This window comes from Vidua macroura, chromosome 18, assembly GCF_024509145.1.
Source record: "Vidua macroura isolate BioBank_ID:100142 chromosome 18, ASM2450914v1, whole genome shotgun sequence".
In the NCBI taxonomy this organism is placed as follows: Eukaryota; Metazoa; Chordata; class Aves; order Passeriformes; family Viduidae; genus Vidua; species Vidua macroura.
The window spans coordinates 5,712,068-5,730,157 of NC_071588.1; the positions used below are offsets into that span (position 1 = coordinate 5,712,068).

Sequence of the window (18,090 nt, forward strand, 5' to 3'; positions counted from 1 at the left end):
TGTGATAAGCGTGCAAACAGCAGCGAGTGCGCAAGTGGTGTGGATGCTGCCAGGGCTGGTGGATTTGGGCAACTTGGAGCAGAGGATGGGCAAACGTGTGAGAGGTTCTCGCCACGGAGGGAATGACCTGTGAGCCCACACCCACAGGGCAGAGCTTGTGGGTCACTGCGCAGCAAGAGATGGGATGGCCAAAGCAAACACCGGGCTCAGGCCAGGAAAGGTTTCTCATTGCAGCAGCGATTCCATGCTGAGCTCCGGAGCAGGACATCGAGAAGAGTCCGTGGGAGGAGAGCTCCATGGAGGCACCCTCGGGCACTTCTGGAGGCCCGGCTGGCTCCCTGCGGAGGAGCCGCGGTGCCCTGGCACAGGAGCGGGCTGAGAAGGGCCGGAGCCTGTGGAGGAGGAGGTGGGCTATGCTGGGAGAGAGGAAGGGGTGCTGGGGGTGCTGGGGGTGCTGGGACTGGGTCCACCTGGACACTTTACAGCTCCTAGGGTGAACTTCACCCAACCAGACGCATTTGTTTAATTGTTTGAAACATCAGTTGGTCTGTTCAGCCTGGAGGAGATGGACAGATCGTATTGTGGTGTACAACTGTGGGGTTGTGAAGGGAAGTGAAAGGGCAGGCACTGCTCTGCGGTGACAGTGACAGAACCCCAGGGGATGGCCTGAAGCTGTGTCAGGGGAGGTTCAGGATGGATATTGGGAAAAGGTTCTTTGCTAGAAGGTGGCTGGGCACTGGAACAGGCTGCCTAGAGAAGTGGTGACCACCGAGCCCGACAGAGCTCAAGAAGCATTTGGACAATGCTCTCAGGCACGTGGTGGCATTCTTGGGGCTCTGCTGCGCAGGGCCAGGAGCTGCACTTCAATATCGTTGTGCGTCCCTTCGGACTCAGAACATCCTATGATTGTGTGCCCACCCCAAGGCCCGGGCGGGTGGCCGGCAGGAGCCCCTCCCGGCCCAGCCTCGGCCGGCGGCGCGGGGGCCGCGGCAGCGCGGCGCTGACTCAGGCGGGCGGCAGGCGGCGCCTTTAAATGTGCCGGGCCCGGCCGCTCCGCCTCAGGTGGTGCCGCCGCCGCTCTGCCCGCCTGCCCGCCCGCCTGCCCGCCGCCTCCCCCGCCGCGCACCGCGCCTGCGCCGCCCGGCGCGCCCGCTCCGCTCCGCACAGCTTTGTCCGGGCCCGGCCGAGCGAGCGGCGGCTCCCGCGGAGCGACCCCGGCCCCGCGACCCCGGCCCCGCCAGCGCTCACAGCCGGGGGCGCGGGCGGCCCTTAAGGTGGATCGCGCTTAAGGTGGAGCGCTGCCGTGAGGCGGACCGGGCGTTAAGGTGGATCGCGCTTAAGGTGGACTCTCGGCGAAGCCGCGCCTGCCGGCGGGGGGGCCGGGGCTCGGCATGGGGAGCCCCGCCTGAAGCGGGGCCCGAGGAGCCGCGCCGGCCCGGCCCGACGAGGAGATGGGGGAGGCCCGCTGCTGAGGAGCCAGCTTCGCCCCGGCCGCTGACAATGCCCGGCTCCCGGCCGCTCGGCAGGAAGAGGCAGCCCATGGACGAGGGCGAGGTGGGCAGCGCAGCCCGGCGCGGAGCTGCTGGGGCCGGCGGGAGCGGGGCTGCTCCGGCTCCCGACCGCTCCGAGGGGGGCGGTGGCGGGGGGTACCCCCGTCGTGTTTGGATTGGGAGAGGTTTAATTTTCTTTAAAGGCAGCTCCTTCATCACCGCCATCCTCCTCCTCCTCCTCGTCCCTTTGCAGCTCTGAAGCCGTCCCGGCCGCAGCCTCCCCGCCGGCCCCCGGGACCCCCCGGCGCAGCGCCATGGAGACGGTGGGAAAGTTTGAGTTCAGCAGGAAGGACCTGATCGGGCACGGAGCCTTCGCCGTCGTCTTCAAAGGCAGGCACAAAGAGGTGAGAATCCCTGCTTTTTATTTCCACCCTCCCCGCTTCTGCTTTTCATTTATTTATTTATTTCCTGCTCTGGGCCGGGCTGGGGGCAGCGCGCCCCGGTCACCGCATCCCCGCCGGTTGTTGCGGCGGCTTTTGCCAGCCTGGGCATCACCCCGAGCTCAGGATGCTTATTTTTATTTGTTATTGTTCTCCTTGGAGTTTCTCCCAAGCAGGCGTGTGTCCCGGCAGGAGCCGGGCAGGTGGCTTCACCTTGGGGCTGGGAGGCCCTCGGCTGCCTCTGGGGTGCCCACAGATCCACCCAAAACCTGTCCTCACCTCCAAAACGAGGGAGAAAAAAAATCCCTACGCACTATGTACGAAAGGAACTCTTTAGTTTGTTTGGGATTTTTGTGTGTGTGTATCTGTGAAGTCTTCTCCTTCTCCACTTAATTTTTCCAGGAGGAGGAGAAATCTCTTACTGGTAAATAAAAGGAAACCAATCCGGCAGAGGATTTTCCATCATTAGTGCTTGGGATAAGCCACGGCTCCCACAGTGCATTTATTTCTAGTGATTAAATAAGGGGATAATCATTGTATGAAGTAGTAACAAAAACCTAAACCTTGGGCTTTTCTTCTCGGGCTGACAAGCATAATTCAGGAAAGGGCAAGTCTGAACAAGTAAGGAGAAGGCATTAGGATGTGAAGTGAGAGGCCTTTACCTATGCTGCAAGACACTTCTTTCAGTAGTATTTGTAATCTGTTAAGAGGCTGCTTATCGTAATGGGAATGAATGGTGAAATTTACATTTGTTTGTGTTATTTATGTACTGTTTCAGAAACCTGAGCTGGAAGTAGCTGTGAAATGTATTAACAAGAAGAACCTTGCAAAATCACAAACGCTGCTGGGCAAGGAAATAAAAATTCTTAAGGTAAAGGCAGACTGACTTATTTTCTTCAGTCTTTATTCTATATGCCCTTTGTTGCTCCTAGCTTATAGTATTTTTTTTTTTTTACTTTTTCTAGGAATTGAAACATGAAAACATTGTTGCCTTGTATGACTTCCAGGTAAATACATTCAATTATGTCAAACCTTTCTTAATTTGGGAAAAGTTGAATGGACTTTGTGAAATTTCACTTTTTAACAAGTGTTTGTATTCGGGGGGGGGGGGAAGAGAAAGCCTTCTGATAAGTTAGGGAAAGATAAACACAGCAGATCATGTGTTAGTTGTTGGCTGGACCACACAACTCCTATGCAGTTGGGAGTTGAGGCAGGAGCTTCTGCTCCAGGATGTTACACAGTGAAATTCAGTGTGGTGAATATGCCTGTGCTGGAAGCTTTTATGTTCTCAGAATGTTAGAAATAAAATTAACAGTAGTTATTTTTGGCATGCCCACTTTTTTATTTTCATTCTCTGGTCTGGATACCCTCCCTAAGAAATTTTCTTTTTCCTACGCCATGTAAAAATAGTGCAAGCATGACTTTGTAGCATATGATTGTCTTAGCTCCAGAGGATTTTAATTTGCATTTTTCTGTTGTCCTTGTGGTCGTCACTAAGTGTTAAAAATTGCAGCAGACATTTTTCCTTCAAAGTCAGCCCTGAAGATCTAATCTAGAGGGGCTAAAACCGATCTCCTCCGAAACGCAAATCATCCAACGATTTTTATTTATTTTTCCCCCTTGATTATTTCGTTAGATCCTGCTTGGTAACGGGGCAAGTTTCCTTTAACGTTCGCGAACGCTTTTTAAAAAATAACGCCGCAGGATGCAAAGCCTAAGGTGGAGCGGCAGTGCTGGTGGGTGAGGGGCTGTGGCCCAGGGCGAGTGACCGCTGCGTGACCGTCCCCGGCCGGCCCCGGCGTGCCTTATCGGCAGCGTCCTGCCCTGCCGCTGATATCACGCGTCCCGCAGGCCGCCGTGTTTGTTGACATTCCTCCTTCTCCCGTGGATTGGCTCCGGTGGCCGCCGCGTCAGCCCCGGCAGCGAGTCCCAGCCCGGGCCGGCGGTGCCTGCTGGGTGCTGTAGTCCGCCGGGGTCACCCCGTGTCCCGCGGCCCCCGGCGCTGCGAACCCCCTCCCTGCCGGAGCGGGGGTGCCTTGGAGAGTGCTTAATGCCTGGCGTTGTTTTGGCGAGAGGGGCATAGGGGATGTGAGGCTGCTCTGGCCGGCAGCAGGATTGCTGCTGGGAAATCTCCCTGGGTAGCTGTGCGTTGCTCCTGAGCCAGCCCTCGGAGCTGATCTGGCAAAGCAGCCTTTGGGATGATGAGTGCTGCAGAGTAGCTGGGAAAGCTTCCTGTGGGCACAGTCCCCTTGGAACATTAGATCTCATGGTTTGGTTTTTGTTTGATTTTTTTTTTCCCATTCTCTGTACCTTTCTAATTTGCTTAATAACTTTTGACTTGAGAGAATGAGTGGCTGCTCCTGCACTTCATAGTTTGCATTTGTATGAGGCATTTATGCTTACTGAGATCTTTCAAAACTTTTGTTAGATTCCTCTCCCTGCTTCACATTACTGCTGAGTAGGAAGCAACTCATAGACATTTTCTGCCAAAGGAGCAATTTCATCACTGTTACAATTACAGAAATGTGTTTTTCTCCTTTTGTGATGAGCTTAATCAAATTCTGTGTTTAGCAGTGTAGTCTGGTGAGATTTTAGTGTAAGATACCACAAAACAGGAACTTAAGAATGGTCCAGGGCTCAAGGCATGCCCACGTTTGTGCTTAGTTACCAGCTTTGTCATAGAGTCCTTGAATGACCTGGGTAATTTGATTTCTCAGAGAAAATGAGATTATTTAGGGGGCATTGGGTGTGGACTCTCCTCTGGTGTGAGGTGATCTATTACCAGACAGTCTGTTGCAGTTAACCCACATATATTGTGTGTAGTGTGTCTGAATGTTTGGCCTTGCTCTGTGTCTGCTTAGGGGTTGTGTGAGACTTAAGTTATCTGCAAAGGTAAAAGTGCAGGTCTGTGGAAGGCTGGCTTCTGCCCACCTTTCCTTACTTTGTGGAAAAGACTACTACTTACATTGCTCCCCTGATACCAGATCAGGAGCTTCATTCATAGCTGTATATGTATTTATCCTCAAAAATACCATATTTGCGGTTAATTGAATCCTTACTTGTAGGCTTTCTGAAACAGAAGATGTTTATTCTTGTATTACAACATAGAGCAAAAGGGAAAAAAATAAGGGAAACTTATTGTTGCCATGTAGCTTTGTCTGTCATTGCATTTTGTGTCCTCCCTTCCTCTGCACTGCCTGTCAACAGTGACTCTGACTTTTACTTGTGTGTTTCTTGCACACAAGGAAATGGTTACCAAAACCACAGGGGCTGTAAGCGAGTGATTGCACCCAATGATGCTTTCATTTGCATTTTCCTGGTTAAAAACTCATGTTAGCCAGACCTCTCACAACATGAGATTTTTGATGTAAGGCTAGATTTGCTCCAGACGAACACTTGCAGTACTGACATTTAGCACTGACAAGCATCTCTCACCCTGGCACCTTTAATTTATCCTTCAAATTCAGGAAAATTGCTGTGTTCCTTCTCATTTCACAGATCTTTGTGATATTGGTTCATAAATAATGACAAAATAAGAAAATTCCTAGGAATAAATGATTCTGATGAATGTTTAATCCATAAAAGTGCAGTGACTGGACTTTTATAGATCCCCTTGCTGGAGTCCTTAGAACAGCATCAGTACATAAGAATGGCTCACAAAATGAAATATGCATATTTCCATTATTATGTCCTTATATATTAATGAGAGGTTCTGTTAATAGTTTAGGAGCCTAATGCAAGAAGCCCTGCTCAAAAAGAGGATAAATCTTATTGTATCACATTTCTAAAAGTGCTGTCTATTTAGTGTCTGTATGGAGTTGAGGTGTGGGTTTTTTCTAGGCACAAGAGATGTTTGGCAGACAGTAAAAGCTATATTCCCCCATGGGTGGGGTGTATTAGTTGCTGCTGAGTGCTACCTGACCCCTCAGCTGGCTTTTTGGGGTCCCCAGTCTGCAGCAGTTAAGGGGAGTAGAGTGGTCCAGAGGGACATCTGGGTACTAGAAATCCTTTTACTCTGACAACAGCCAAATGAGCCCTTGTTCCTTAAGGTGCAAATTAGTAACAACAAATGATGGTTTCTGCCAAAGGAGGATTTGGTATAGAAATAAAGTTTCTTGGAAAACTGATTTCCATGACTCAACTCTTCATGCTCATTGACAGGGAAGGCTTAGCACATGTGGTCTGGTGTGTGGGGCTTGCTTTGGTTTCCTTTGTGTCTCAGGACATTAAATCTGTGACCAGAGACCACTTGATTAGCTGAGGAGATTCAGTGGTAGGAAGGGAACCCTTGAACTTGTCAGATCCTGGGAGCACTGTGTGCCAGAAAATTTCTTCCAGCACTAGGAAGAAGTTCCTACGTACATAGCTAAGATCTTTGGGCAGTGGGAAATTCTGCATGTCTTTCCCTCCCTGTTCTGTGCCAGCTGCCCCAGGTTGATTAATTGTCAGCTGAAGATTTCATATGTGGCTGTTTTGGTGCTAGGGCAGAAAATCTGCTGAATCTGGGCATGTCATGCTTTGGCTATTAGAAAGCATTTTCCTGCATGAAATAAGAAGGATAATTTTACTGACAGATTTTCCCTAGTTGTGCACTGTGAGCTGAACTTGCTTCTTAGAGCAGCCTAGCTATGACTGTGCATGAGTGGGTATCAGGTGGGTTTTGTGTTAGGTCTTTTCTCCCCAATTTCTGCACAGTGGGAAGGACTGGTTGCAGTAACACAGCTGTTAAAGTCACACGAGACACTGTGCTGTGATGTTCCTGGCTCAGCCTATGTTACCTGAGGGTCTGCTTTCTACAGTTTGGTGACAGGTTGGTTTATTATACTCACCAGTTTGGGATGAGCTGAGACAAATGCTTAACTCAGTCACCTGGTACAGACTCACCAAAAATATTTCTGCAGCGATGACTGTATCACCTGGAGACAAAGAACATAGAGTCCTTGCACTGCAGTTTTTTCTTATGCACATGGATTAAGGCATGGGTGGCAGAACGAACGCTTCTCAGGTTAGTGATCAGTCACCCTGGGCTGGTCTTGAGAGCCAGGTAATAACAGCCTTGTTGTGTTGCTGCTGTGTAGAAAGTCCTTGTGATCAACAGAGCTGTGGCTGCTGGGCTGTGATACTGTGCTGTGCTGGCTGCACCATCACCTTTTTTCTGACACAGAGCCTTTAGATGCTACTCTGCATCTTGTGTACGTGCCTCCTGCTGTCCCCTGGGACCCCTGGAGCCCCGTGGACAGCAGTGTCCTTCTGTGTGCCCTCCAGCACTGCTCACCTCTGCTGCAGCACTGCACTGATGAGCGTGGTGCCGGGTGAATCAGTGCTGCTGCAGTGTCACCTCATGCCTGGCCACCTCTCGTGCCACCTCATGCGGGATCTTCTGTTCCTCAGGCGCTGCTGTTTACATGCCCCATCTCGGGAGACAGGTCTCCACTGAGGCACTTGGAATGACTAAAGAGACACTCTGTGTCTGGGAGATTGCTCTCCTGAGGTCAGGCTGCCTGCTTAAACCCTGTTTTAATTCCATTCCCTAGCGAAGCTGGCAGGTTGCCTGGTGAGTGGGTGTAAAGTGCAGCTCTCTGAACTGCCAAGCAATCCTCTTTCTGTTTGTGCTGCGGACAAGAATGGGCTGTCTGCTCTCCTGCTCCATCAGCATCCTCACATCTGTTGAAGGGAATCACTCTTACTGAAGACTGAATCTGGCTTAATTTAGAGCTAGAAGGGGAAAGGATGAAAACGCAGCCACCCTCTGCCAGTTGTTTTGTAGGGAAATGCTTTGGAGTTCAGTGGATCAGAATGGCCATGTTTGTGGCAGTTGAGAGTTCTGTAGTGTCAAACTTCGATTTGATGCTGGCTTCCCCAGCCAAGTGTCCCACTGTGCAGGTCATAGAAACATCCAGCAAATGTTGACCACTAAATATAGACCTCAGTCATGAGCTTTTTTTAGAGGGAGTTGTCTTGCCACATTTCTGAAATTATGGTCACTGTTTTACTCATGCTGTGTGTAAAGCACATACCTGTGTTCCTCTCACATGATTAAGGTGTCACGGAAGAGCCGGCAATGTGGTGGTTAATGGCCTCCAAAGCTCCTGTGGAAGGTAGCATTACTCAGACTATAATGACAGATTAAGGAATGTTTCCAGCAGTAATAGGAAACTGGAAAGCTGTTGTGTTCCCAGTTTGATAGCAAAGCTCTGGTGGTTGCTGTTTGTGCTGCTGCTCTTGAAGCTCCACCAGTGTTTCCACCATGAAAATTTCCACTGTGTGAATCCTTGTGATGACTGAACACGTTTGGAGTGAGCAAAGCAAGGAGGTGAACATTTGGATAATGGGTGGGAAGAAGTATCTCCTAATCGGTGGCTGGGTGGGATTAAATTCAGGTGGAAAAACACTGTTTGAATTTCTTTCAAGTATTTATAGGCTCAAACCAAAGCCTAATTGAAAGATTTAGTTTTGTGACTGGACTGAACTTGTCACTAAACTGCGAAACTGCAATAAACCTGTGTGTCTCAAAAGCTCATCTTAGTGCTCCATTTTGTGTAGAGAATTGAGGGTACAGTTCACTTTGGTGTATCCTCCCTTCTCCTCTCACTTGCCCACACCACCTGCCTTCCCACCTATTGATACAAACTGAAAAGCTTTGCACAGACCAGCAAACAGAGGGTTGGTGCTGGTGGTAGGAATCCAAGCTGGATGGCTCTGGTTTGCTTTGGAAAAACACCCAAAGTGGATGTGGGCCTTCCATGAGGCAAACTGCCTCCATCCCAGAAGTGAGATAGAGTGGGAATGAGAAGATAAGCACGGGGTGGTCAGCAGAGGTGGTGGCCTTTGCAAAGGCAGGGAGAGGTTTTTGGTTTGGTTTTGTTTTCAGAATAAGTATACATGGTTCTGCTTGATGTTTTTTGTTGTCTAGCTGGTGTTTTTTCTTTTCTTTTTCCCTGCTGTTACTTATGTTCACGTAGCAGTAGCAAATGGCACATTTGGTGGAAAATGAACATGAATGATGTCATCTTCCAAGGCAATGTTTCTCAGGTGCAGACCTAAACATATTTTGATTAAGAGAAAGCATCTTAATTGTATTCAGATGTTACGTTTCCTGTCTGAGAAATGTAATAACAAATGTTCACAGCAGAATCCAGGGATGAGCCCTGCCCATAGATTGCTTTGGAACCTCTGCTGTGCTTATTGTATAGCAAAGAGGCACTTTAATTGTGCATTGTCTCCTGCTTTAGAATGTGCAGACCTGTAATACTACCATAAACAGAGATGCTGTCAAAATGCAAACTGAGGATCTCAGAGCTGCATCTGTTTACTAAGCAAGGTTGTTTCAAGGGGGGCTGACAGAAATGAATCAAATTGTGCATCACTGGTTGCTTAGGGCAGTAATGTTCAGTCTGGCTGCAGGAGCACCTGGCTTGTCTCCTAGCATCAGAATAACAGGAGGAATTAGGTCAGCTGAGCTGGCATAGTAGGGCTCAACCAGACTGTGGTTCCAGTGGGGGGGAATGAAAGATGCATAATTTTAAGTCATTAGAGATCCCATTTAGCAAAGCATCTTAAAAACCTTCAGGAAGGGGGAGACTCCCAGCCAGCTCTGAGTGCATTGGTGGCTTAGGGTGTGAGAGCTGCTGGTGTGACAGGGACCACAGGCAGGGCTGGGAGGCAGCCCAGGGGCTGTGGGGTGGGCTCTGCGTGTCCCTGTGGGTGCTGTGTCACCTCACCCTGCACACACCCCAGTCATCGGGAGACTCTTCATTTGCATTCTATGCTCTTTTCATTTGGTTGGCAATTGTAGCCAGCATACTAAATATGTTAAAGAGTGCTCATTTCTCTGTTGTTTAAATAGTGCAGATTTGATCTCATGTTTCTCTGGCTTCCAGTAACTGGATTTTTTCCCTTCTTAAATTAAGAATGTTCTTATTTGAAAGAAAACTGACTCTCTTTTCTTTATACCCCTTGTTTCCACACCTTTGTGGTTACAGGTGTGCTTATTTTCTTAAATCTGGTGAATGAAGTATGAAATAAATGGGTGGAAAAGAGACTTGCAAAGGTCAGTCACTCATGCAGCTGCTATAGAAAACCCTGGGAGGTCAGACCTCTAATTTTCAGAGTTGCTTAACAAAACAAACAAACAAACACACCAGAAAAACCCAAACCAAAACAACTCTTGCGGAGTGTCAGATTGTGTTTGGTATATATCAGTAAAAAACAAGCAATTCCCAACTTTATCAGTGGGACTACATTAATCAAACTAAAATCAAACCTCGGGACTGAGTCACTTTGCTTGTATTTGCACATATCTCAATAAATTAATGTGTCTCAATGAGTGTGATTAAAACTGAAGTATCCACCTCAACCCTTAGCTCTCCCCCCACTACCCCTCCTCATTGGGCAGGCTCATAAAATGCAGCTTTAAGGTATGCAAGGATTTAATTCCAGTACATGTGACTGAGCTTAAGGTAATGGGGAATTCAACCTTAAACGTTCCGTTTATAGTATGGCTGGGATTCAGGAAGGAGATGAGGAATAAATACAGAAAAGCAAATTGGATCTTGATTATTTTTGTCATTGTTTTTAGAATTCTGACGTTTCCTCTCTTGATAGCATTAATATAATGCATTGCCTTTTGCACAGGAGCTTGCTTTTGTTTGGAAAAGCTTCTAGACATTATTCTGCCTTGGCAAAGGGGTAACTACTTCCACCCCATGTCAGAAAGTCCAAACTTCTCAGGATTCTGCTGCTCTTTTTCCCTACATTCTCTTATCCCTGCTGCAGCCTGTGTTCAGTGGTCTTTGGGCAGTGCATGACTGGGGGCCCTAGATGCTCTAGGAGCTGCAGTGTTACCCCCAGAGCAACGTGGCTGCTGTAAGAAGGATTGCTTCTCAGTGTTCCAGCAGCACAAGTCTTAATTTGCTCTGATGTGCATGTTCTTGGTCTTGCCTCAAAGCTCTGTGACCTGTGAAACCCAGCACTTTGTTTCTGTACCCCATTAGGACGTGGATCCCATGCTTTGGTTTCTGTGGTTAGGCTCGATGGCAGCTCCAGCTGTGACTTGCTGTAGTGTGCTGCCCTGCAGAGGCCCCATAGAAGGAGAGTCAGGTTTTTCTGTCTGAGCTCTCTGCAAGTGTGTTGGATCTCAGTGCTTTGTTAGAGGCCAGCAGTGAATTTGTGAAGCCCAGCAGCGGGGCTGTCGCTGCCTGGGAGACAGCTGGGGCTGGGCTGAAGGGACCTGTTGGAAGCTCATGTCCAGTGGAAGGGATGGTGATGTTTCTTCAGGTCACTTGAAGGCTGAGCTGCCTCACCAGCAGTGATCCCATCTGGCTGTGGTGGTATGAGCTGCCTGGGAAAGAGCAGCTCCATGGACATGACGTCCTGTTTGTTTTCTAATGTCATGCAAGCAGACTTTGGAACTGTTGCCAGGGGGATGGGAAATAGTCTCCCTCCCTTCCTGAAGCCTGTGTAGTACCAGAGAATGGTTTTCCTGCTGTTTTTAATCTGCCCTGAAGTACAACCTGTCCTGAAACAGCTCATCTGTTTTACAATGGAGAGTACAGTAGTGCCTGGAATGGGGCAATGGGCAGTGCTGACCCTTGGCATCACTGTTCTTCCAGTTCTGCAAAAATCTGCCTGCTGCAAGGCCACCCATAAACCATTTTTGTGCTGTAGGGCCTCCCTTCTGCTTGCTCCACGTCCTAGAGCAAGCTGGCAGGTCAGAAGGAAGCAGAATGCAGTCAATGGCCAACTGTGGCCAATTGTGGGCCTCACCAGGTCTTGCTTCTGATGCTTACTCCATGGGGTCTACATTAAGAAATTAGAAGCCCTCATTGTTTTGGAAAGTCACAGATTTGCTGACTCTGGAAATAACACTTTCCAGTCAGTAGCAGTAGGTTTTACCTTTCTTCATCTGAGTTAATTGTCTCCTGAATTGGAAGCCTGCTCAAAATATTCTTGAGTTCCTTATTGATGATGTTCAGGAGGAGTGAGGAGGAGAACCAGGGCCAGAGAACAGAAACACAAGAGGCTCTGAGACCTGTTTTTCTTTTCACTTAGGGTCAAAAGACATGTGAATATCTTCTGGCTATTTGCTTTAGATCAGTTTTCCAAAGGATGAGCAATGATAGGTTCTCCCACACTTCTGATTGATGTTGCTATTGTCCCTTATCTTGCTTCCATTCCAATAGATGCATCGGAAGATAATCCTTGAGTTTTCCTTTCCCTTTTCAGAGGCTAGCCTGCTCAAGCCAAGCTGTGAACCACAGTGGAACAGTACTAAGAGATTTTACTTTTTGGAAAGTTTTTTTCCTCTTTTTAGAACAGCAGGTTTGTTTTTCCCAAACCCAGTCAGACTGGGAGCCCCTGCCTGAGCTAGGGATTTTTCAGGTGCCGTTGGCCTAAGAATTGGCTTCTGTAAAGCAAAATTGTGTTTGTTTGAACTGTGTTTGTGACTCCAGTGCCACTGTCAGAAAGCAATCACTGGAGACCACAGGTCAGAAAGGTACTGGCTCCATGAGATCCTGCTGGCAAAACAGGAGGATGTGATATGCAGTGGTTCTGCTGCAGTGAGTAGGGAAAGTAACAAAAAAAAAAAGGAAAAGCTTAGTTTTCAGTTGGTGTTGAGTTATCTTCCACTGTCAGACCCTCAGCTTTATGTTATGTTTCTGTTGTGTTGGTGCAGTTGGTTAATTCCTGGCCCTGCTTAGAGAGATCCATGTGCAGCAAAATTATCTTTGCTTGGCAGCATCTCTGGGTGCTGTTGGAGAGTGGTGTTGAGCAGCTCATGGGAGATATCTCCTGAGAGGCACAAATCCTCTGCCATCACAGGGATGCCAGCAAACATCCAGGAGAGTGGTAAAACTAGTCTTGAGACTTGATGGCTCCTCTACTGTAGGCAACAGGAGCCTTTTCAGGGTGTAACCCTGGAGCTACCTTCATCTTCAGTGTTCTTCCTGCATCCCAGTTGCCCTAGAAAAGAGGCCTTGTGTGAGGTAGAAGTCATTCTTTGGTTTTCCCCCAGAGTCTACTACAGCACTGGTCTCACACAGATTGGTGAGAACACTGCACTGCTGAGAGAATCTTGGAGTGTTGTGTAATCAAATTTCCACTTTTTGCTGTTCCTGAGCACCTTTCTAAACTTGGTGGCAGGCTGAGTTCAGGGGTAGAGTGCAGAGGAGGATTTTTCTAAGGAAAATTCCTCTCTGAGACTTTTTAAGCTGTGGTAGGAGGATGACTAACTGTGGGTACACCCAGACATTTCCCTTTGGACACACCTAAACACACTCTTTCCAAGAAGAGGATCATGCCACCTTCCAGTATGGGTGGAGAGAAAATTTAAAGGGAGACAGGACTGCTGGGTCTTAATGTCCATAACACCATGTCTCCTGGTGTCACAGTGAGGACTTGTAACAGAGCACAGTCTTGGGCTGATTTATGTTGTATTGCTAAATGAGATTTCTTCATTTCTTTGTCCTCCATCAGCAGATGTGTGTTATTTGTGGACAACAGAGGCTGTTGCCTATTTTTACACTCAATTAAATTGTAACTTCATCACTGGGGCCTCTGCTCAAGAACAAGCCAGGCAAGGATCCAGACTGATTAATTATCAGCTTAATGCCTTTGGCAGAGGCGTTTTGCTGCTATTGTGGGGCATGGTCAGGGTACTGCTGCCCTTTGTGATGACAGGAAAAGTTAGGGGTTGTGTCTGTGCTGCTGTTCTCTTCATTGAGCTTGTTTAGTGACAGGATTAAGCTTGGCTGTACAGACTGGCACATGTGAATAAGATGTCCAGAGGAAATTATCTGTAACACTTCTTGAAAAGAAGCCTGTGCAAAAATACAGCAAACTGTAATACTTTTCTTAGATGTGGAAATGGGTGGGTTGGGCATTTTGCATTGGTTTTCAGAGAAACTGGTAGCTTGCAAAATTGGCTTGCAGTATTTTTTTCCTGGTTTTGTTAATGAAAAAATCATAAATATAGTGGAAGAAGTAGTTTCTGCTGCTGAATCAGCTGGAGAGAAGTCCATCAGCTTGTTTGAGAAACCAGAAGTCTCTTTAGACAGCTGAGTCTCTTAACCACAATAAGCTCTACTGGTTTTTCCAAACATGAGTTTCTTTCTGGGACCCTTCTTGAAATAAATATTTAGTTTTGTTGGCAAAATTCTACAGATTTCTTTCTCGTAAGTGGGTCTTGAAATGCTGAAGCTGCAAATGTGTAAGTTTGTTCTCCTTGCTACAGGCATCTGTGATCTGAAAATACCCTTGCTAGATGTTCTGGCCAGTTCTGCCTGGTGAGGTTGAATTTTCAGAGGGTGCTGTTGCCAGTGGTGGTTGGGGAAGCCACCAACCTCTCTCCTCAAAGCCTTTCAGGCATTGCCCTCTTTATCACACCAACACAGAGTGAAGAGATAAAACCACCAACCACCAAGGTCATGTTGTTGTTGGGAAAGTCAAGCAGAGCATCTCCCTTGCCTGTGCAGGTCCTTGTTTAACCCTGGTCACTGCACACACTGGCTGCCAGAAATCAGTGACTTCCTTGGTGATGTTTGTTTGCAGAGTCTTTAAATAATACAGAGTGGAAAAACAACCAAACTGCAGAGTGTACCTTAGCTGTTGGCTAATAAGTTATTACAAATATCTTCTGGACTTGGTTTGTGTAAGCCTCTTTGTTTCCTATATAGGTAATAATACACTGAGCTTCCCCAAACCCTGCTTGCACTATCCATATTAAAGAGCAGTGTTACTGAACTGCAATGATCACAGCACATTTAGCCTAGAAGTGTCTATGAAACCTGTTTCTGTGGCAGTGATGAACTTGGTCTGGGCTGCAAAAATCACTTCAGACACTTCCTGTGTGCCCAGAAGTTGCCCTGCAGTGAGTTCCCCGAGCAGCTGCATTTCACTTCTGGTGTATTTCATATCTTCTGGTACATCTGGGGCTGGAGTTCCTGTAGAAGTGAAAGTCCTGGGTGTCTTTTATCAAGCTTTGCTTTCTGCTGTTCCTGCTTAGGACAGCAGGAGCTGGTGGGCTTTGAACACTCCTGAAAATTCTCCCTCAGTGCTTTGTCATGTGCAAAGCCTGTGATGATCCTTGGGGTTTTCTTCTTGCTCTGCTTCCCTGGGCTGGTGCTTTTAACCACAGACTGGTTTCCAACTTCATCCAATGTGTGTAGGAAATTGAATGACTTAATGTGTGCTGCTTCAAATGCAGAGGTTGGAAAACAAAGCCTGTTGACAGAAGTGTTTGTCATGCAGGGAAGTGCAACAAACACTTTCTTGAAATATCACAGAAAATTGCTTTTTTAACAAACAAGGGGACTTCTAAAAGCTCAGTTGGGCTTGGCAATGAGAACAGCTGTAAGAATGGAGGGTGGCCCCGGGCTCTGGTGGACACTTGAGCCCCTCCAGGGAAGGTGGCCAGTTCCCCTGCAGCTGTGGCTGAGTCTCTCAGATCACAGATAATTCATCTTCCTCCTCTCTCCCTCTCTTCCTCCAAGCAGTCTTCAGCAAACATCTGGAAACCCAGATTTCACATGGTGAGGTTAAAAGAGGATAGAAGAGAAAGCAAGAGGTGCTGAGGACTCCAGGCACTGACAAAGGCATGGAATTTGGTACAGCCTGATGGGAGGCAGAGTTCTGTGGACAGACCAGGGTGAAAGGGCTGAGAGCAGACAGTGGAGACTGCTTGGAAATGAAACAGCTGCTAAGGTGGATGCTGGGGGTTTGAAATGGTTTGGGTCAGAAGAGGAATCAGGTACACAGGTATCTAAACAGCCTGTGAGTAAAGTCATGTTTCCTGGAAATGGAATCTCATGCTCTGCCTCTGCTTTCAGGACTTCTCCACTCACCCACACAGTTGCTGCCTGTGAGTGTCCCCATCTGGCCCTTGAGTTTAGGAGTGACTTCTAGCTTATAGGCTTCAGGAATGACTTCTAGCTTACAGATTTTATATAGTAGGTCTTACTTCTGTCTGACTTCTGTTTCAGCAACAGGATTTAGTCATTTGACCTCCTGGGTCTACCTAGAGTTGAAATACTTGGCTGTTTTTGTGTCTATTCTTTGGCAGTGGTTTGGTGGCTCTGCTGGACACGTGCCAGGTAGGCACTGGTGTCACCATGTGCTGCACAGCCACCAAGGTTCCTGTTGTGGCTCTGTGGTGCTGTATTTTTGTGGGACACATCTCTGCACTCTCCTGTGCTTGTACCATGGATATATGCATGTTTCCCCAGGGCTGGGGAGAGGTCAGCCAAGGCAGGAGGTGAGCTCCCAGGATGGTAAGAGCATCACAGTGCAGCACTTGTAGTGAATTTAGGAAGATGAGCATTTGGCCTGGACTTTGCTGGTGTTGACCCCTATTACAATCCAGAAAACTTTAACCACCTGATAATGGCACTGCTAAGGCATGTAGAAAATATGGTTGGCAAGTGTTACATTTTTTGTCTGAGATCTTTCCTTTTTGCCCTCTAATGGAAGGTGTCACTTGGGCACTTTTCAGCCACGGGGTTGAATTGCAGGTCCCAAAGTTGTGCTGCTCTTATCTTTCTGTTCAGCCTAGCACTGCTCATGTGGGCACAGCTGCTATAACGGGCCAAGTTAAATGTGGAAATGATTAAGGCTCTAAGATATCAGTGTGCCAGCATCTGTGTTGCGTGCCACTGTTAATCCCTGGAACCTGAAAGGACATGGAGACCCACACTACAATGCAGGAGATCAGCTTGGTTAAACAGATGCACCCTCACAAACCAATAATATGCTTAAATACCTGGCATTTTCAAAGCAAGCAGTCTTTCAGGAATTAATCTATAATGTTATTACCCTTTCTTCAGTCTGACTCATAGCAGAGAACAGATTATCTGTTTAAAAGGTAATACAGCAATTAAATGTCTGAAATATTTCAGTGCATAAATCCCTTAATTTTCCATTTTCTATTTCCCCAGGAACTGGCAAACTCTGTCTACTTGGTTATGGAGGTGAGTGTGTCTTTTTCTTTATCTTTTTTAACCTCCTTTCCCTCCCTCTTTCTCTTTTTGAATTTTTTTAAACTCATTTTAAGCAGAGGAGCATGTTTCACAAGTGGTGCTTCCTGCTGGCAGTCTCACCTGTGAGGCTTTGTTAATCTAATCTGCAGCTCAGGCCTTGGAGCGTGTGGGTGCAGAGAGCAGCCGGGGGATTTTTCATCTTGCTGCTCTCAGAAGGTCGTGCAGGCACAGGCTTAAGCAGTCAGACACTGAACCTCAGGGGTCAGATGGGTGCCACGGGGGAGTGTGTGCTCAGGCATCCACCAGAGAGAATGTTCTGGACACAGATTACCTGCAGAGCCTCTGAATGTTTCCCTTCCTCTGCAGTTCTCACTTGGAAATCTTGTTGACTTTTCCTAATGATGTGGAACATTGATGTGAGGAGTTTCAGTTTTCAGCTGTGTTCACTCCCAGGCTTTCCTCAAAGAGCTTTCTGCTGGTGTCTCCAGTGGTGACCCCTCTGCTTTGTTCTGGTTTTACCTTTCTCTTTGACATCTAGAACATGGATGTGCACAAGAGCTGGTTGATGCTGGTGTATCATCATGCAACATAACATTTAGGGGAAATAGGACAGGAGAGGAACCCAGAGGAATGAGGTCCTCCCTGCCAACTTCTGAATGTGTATTTTGACATGTGTGATGATTTTTGTTTAAATACTGTGATAAGCCTGCCACCCTACTGAAGTTTACTGTTTTTCTTGTTAATCTTTGATTTGCCCTGTATTAACTGAGCTTTCTGTTCTCTTTGCAGTACTGTAATGGTGGTGACCTGGCAGACTACCTTCACAGTAAGTACAGCAGTACGGAGAATATCCTCTGGGAGGTTCACCCTTCATAATCATTGGAAAACTGAGAAGCCATGACAATAAAAGCTGGTCTTGTAGTCCTTTCTATGTAGGTCAGTAGTGACTGTTGTCAGTAGTTATATATTTTGGTTACAATGGCTTTATAGGTTAAACATATTCCAGCACTGCTAGGGACATGATTTGTCTTTTCTTGGTGACTTGGAAAAAAACTATTTATACTGAAGCCTTGCTGTTCTGTAGTGTTGGATTAAAATAAGATCTCAAGAGTATATTCTCTAAGTTACCCCTAAGGTGTCTCCACATCTAGGGCAGAACATATTTCCTGTTTCAGCATATTGAGGATG

General features: G+C 47.4%; 1 protein-coding gene across 4 annotated transcripts in view; it reads left to right on the forward strand.

Annotated features, from left to right (window-relative positions):
- The first annotated feature begins 387 nt into the window (after positions 1–387).
- The window catches only part of ULK1 (unc-51 like autophagy activating kinase 1), a 77,141-nt gene continuing 59,438 nt past the window's right edge, over positions 388–18,090 (forward strand). For 3 of the 4 annotated variants that reach the window (XM_053993669.1, XM_053993672.1, XM_053993671.1), the window contains exons 1-6: positions 1,236–1,554; positions 1,744–1,894; positions 2,709–2,801; positions 2,896–2,937; positions 16,861–16,893; positions 17,692–17,728. In XM_053993669.1, the coding sequence (XP_053849644.1) occupies positions 1,805–1,894; positions 2,709–2,801; positions 2,896–2,937; positions 16,861–16,893; positions 17,692–17,728 (295 nt within the window). In that variant the 5' untranslated portion in view covers positions 1,236–1,554; positions 1,744–1,804. Of the gene's footprint in view, positions 407–1,235; positions 1,555–1,743; positions 1,895–2,708; positions 2,802–2,895; positions 2,938–16,860; positions 16,894–17,691; positions 17,729–18,090 lie in introns of those variants that run through there. The other variant, XM_053993670.1, reaches the window with a different exon arrangement.